The sequence below is a fragment of the Polyodon spathula genome, chromosome 1 (genome assembly GCF_017654505.1).
Source record: "Polyodon spathula isolate WHYD16114869_AA chromosome 1, ASM1765450v1, whole genome shotgun sequence".
In the NCBI taxonomy this organism is placed as follows: domain Eukaryota; kingdom Metazoa; phylum Chordata; class Actinopteri; order Acipenseriformes; family Polyodontidae; genus Polyodon; species Polyodon spathula.
Window position 1 is genome coordinate 101,601,669 of NC_054534.1, and position 3,076 is coordinate 101,604,744.

At 36.0% G+C, this 3,076-nt stretch overlaps 1 protein-coding gene across 3 annotated transcripts in view; it reads left to right on the forward strand.

Annotated features, from left to right (window-relative positions):
- Nucleotides 1-3,076, forward strand: part of LOC121325503 (E3 ubiquitin-protein ligase RNF4-like) — a 25,477-nt gene extending 22,401 nt beyond the window's left edge. For 2 of the 3 annotated variants that reach the window (XM_041268043.1, XM_041268053.1), the window contains one exon: nucleotides 517-3,076. In XM_041268043.1, coding sequence (XP_041123977.1) covers nucleotides 517-666 — 150 coding nt within the window. In that variant the 3' untranslated portion in view covers nucleotides 667-3,076. The remainder of the gene's footprint in view (nucleotides 1-516) is intronic. The other variant, XM_041268035.1, reaches the window with a different exon arrangement.

The following is a 3,076-nucleotide window of genomic DNA, read 5'->3' on the forward strand; positions in this document are numbered from 1 at the left end:
GTAAGACAATGTAGACCTGCTAAACAACTATTGTAATACCTGTGTTTTTTGGTAATACAATGGTATAAGACAAGGGTAACTCTTTTTGTTAATTATTGAAACATTTAACCACGTGCAACAGGGACTATTTTACCCATAAGTTGTGTTATGGTAACTGTGTGTTAGGTCTAATGTCATATTTATTTGTATTGTTTGATAAAACCCAACCTAGTTTTGATTTTACCAGGACCTTGAGTTGGAAACTTCTGTTTGTTATAATACGTGGTTAAAGACATTATTGGGTGTGAAATGTCAATCTCTGCTTTCACCTATTTTCTTTCACCTAGTTTGTTATGCGCTCCGTTGTGTTACTCTGTGTATCTGTTATTTTATCTTCGCTTGAGTTTCTCCCACTGATCTGCAGAGAAAATCCTTTGGTTTAATTTGGGTGCAGTCTTTGATGGTGACTTTGGTGCAAAACTGTTTTTGTACGCCCTATGGTAAGAGTCACTTTTTTTTTTTTTTTTTTTTTTTCAGATTCTTCAAAGCGGGCGGCTCATAGTCTCAACAAAATGCGGGCACCTGTTCTGCAGCCAGTGTCTCCGTGACGCACTCAAGCATGCTCATTCCTGCCCGACTTGCAGAAAGAAACTCACCCATAAACAGTACCATCCCATTTACATTTAGCAGTATTCCTTGGAAGTTTTCATATGCATTGCTGAACGTAAAGGTGAAAGAGGCTTCATAGACCATTGGGACAGTTTTTGAGTTACTTATAGAAACGCTTTTTGATACACTTTTACTCTCCTGTATCTGTAGACTTGGATTAACGCGTTTCCATTTTCATTCTGGATCCATTTATCCCCATTCTGAAAAATCAGCAGAGGTCTTGCTGCTGGAAACTGGATATCTTGGAATGTTCCATTTATTAACTGCAGATTTTGTCAGTTTGTCAGATTCTATTCCCACCCTCTTTAGAAACTGACACAACAAATTAGTCGTCTTTATAGAGGGGACAGTTCAGTGCAAAGAGCACTTTGTGTGTTCCAGAAATCCACTTAAAGCAGTTGATTGATAAGTGCAAGTTTAAAAAGTTACGCATGTCCTTCTATTGTCATCCTCTCTTCAGTTTAAAACATTGCTTTGTAAAAGCATTTTAACTATAAGAACCATTGCTCGAGATTGCATAAAATGATGCAGTTCATTTCTAATTAAGTGAAAAATGGAGCAAAGCCTTTTTTTTTTTTTTTCGTCTTAAAAGGATGTCAGTCAATAGGAGAGTTAGTCATTACTTACTATTGTACTCAGGAAATTTTATTGGGAGGTTTGTAAAAGAAAAGTTTGAATGCACTGAAAACATGCCCAGGGCACAGTCTTTACCTGATTCAGGCCCTTCTGTGAGCAGATATGATGTGTGAACCAGTGCAGATTAGTGCCACCTCTCAATATGGATGGGAATGTTTCTAGTCACATCAAGTTTCTATGCCCATTCTGTAAAATACACATGTATTATTTTGTATATAGTGAATATTAAAAGTGCATTATTTGTAGTATTGTACTTACTTTGGAATGTGATTTATGATCTGCTATTTTGTTTTTTGGGGTGGGGAATGGTGTTGAGGTTTCAGGTGTTTAGAGAAGGTAACCAACTCACCTTAAACGCTTGGCAGTATTGACCAATATTAGACCATTTTTGTGGCGAGGTGGGGTAACAGATTTTAGATGTGTTTACGCAGACTGCAAAGGATAGGAATGGTTGGTTCCAATACAAATGAACTGAAATTCAAGTGCAGCATCAGTACCTGTACACTAACATGTGTTTGTGGTGCGATGATTAATTGGTTAATACACTAAATTTATAATAACTTTTTTTTTTTAACTTTTTGGCACATTTTCATTTAGGCAAAACTGACCATATAAATAAATAAGAATGTTCCCTTAATGTGGATTACGTCAGTCTTTTATGGATTAGTAATAATTAAACTTGTACTACAGTTGTAACATAATCCAGCTTGTTATTTTCTGTAATATATATTACTGTTATATCAAATTGTTTAATTAAGTTTATAACGACATGGTTGCTTAATGCTAGGTCTCCAGATAGTTTAAGTTTCATGATATAACTAATCGAATAATTCTTAAATTACCCTCTTTTATCCTTAACCGCCCAGGACAGATACATGTGCTGTGCTTTTTCTGCCTAAAAAAAGTCCAAAAGAGAAGTGATTTCAGCCAGTAGTACTGTATGTAATAGGTGTCGTGAAAAAAAAAAAAACAATTATAAATGTATCTGTTTGTGTGTGTGTGTGTGGTTTTTTTTTTTTTTGTTGTGTTTCCATTGCGATTGTGTGCGTTTTTGGTTTCCGGATGATAAACTTTGACATATTGTCTTCATACTTGTATACTGTGCCCAAAGTAAAGTTCAGTTGTGTTTCATACCAGAGAAATGTACTCTCTTTTTTTTTTATGACACTTTTTATTTTGTGCAAAGCTGCCCCCACCAATGTTAAAGCCTCATATCTCAGAAACCATTCAAGGTAGTGACATTTGTATATAAACCCTACATGCATAATGTATGGGTAATTGTGACATTGAGCTCTGACTGGCAGCCGTATTGAGCTTGCGTGACTTTTTTGAAATTACTGCTGCATAGAGACAGAACACATTGAGTTCCTGTGTTAATGTTTGGTACACAGCTGTATTCTGAAGTTTCTCTTCCAGTGTTGCCTGTGTTTAAAATTGTACCCTTTCAATGCTGCATTGGTTTAACCTCCAGCTGTATCAGTGATAAAGACCATTTAACATGTGGGTATTTATAGTTCGTACGCAGTTGTATTTCATGATTCTCTCAATAAAGTTCTTTTAAAAGGCAGTGTTCGGTAAACTTTGACTGTTTCAGTGACAAAATATTTTAACCTCTGACAGCTTTCCTCGTTTTACATGAGGGGGAGCTTATAATTGTCAGTCCACTGCCTACTTCAACTGCTAATAAAAAAAAATTGAGATTTGCCAATTCCATGTTTTCAGCACCCTTCATTTTGACTCTGACCCAAGGTGGCTGACGCATTGAGGTCATGTGAATCTGCATGCTAAATGT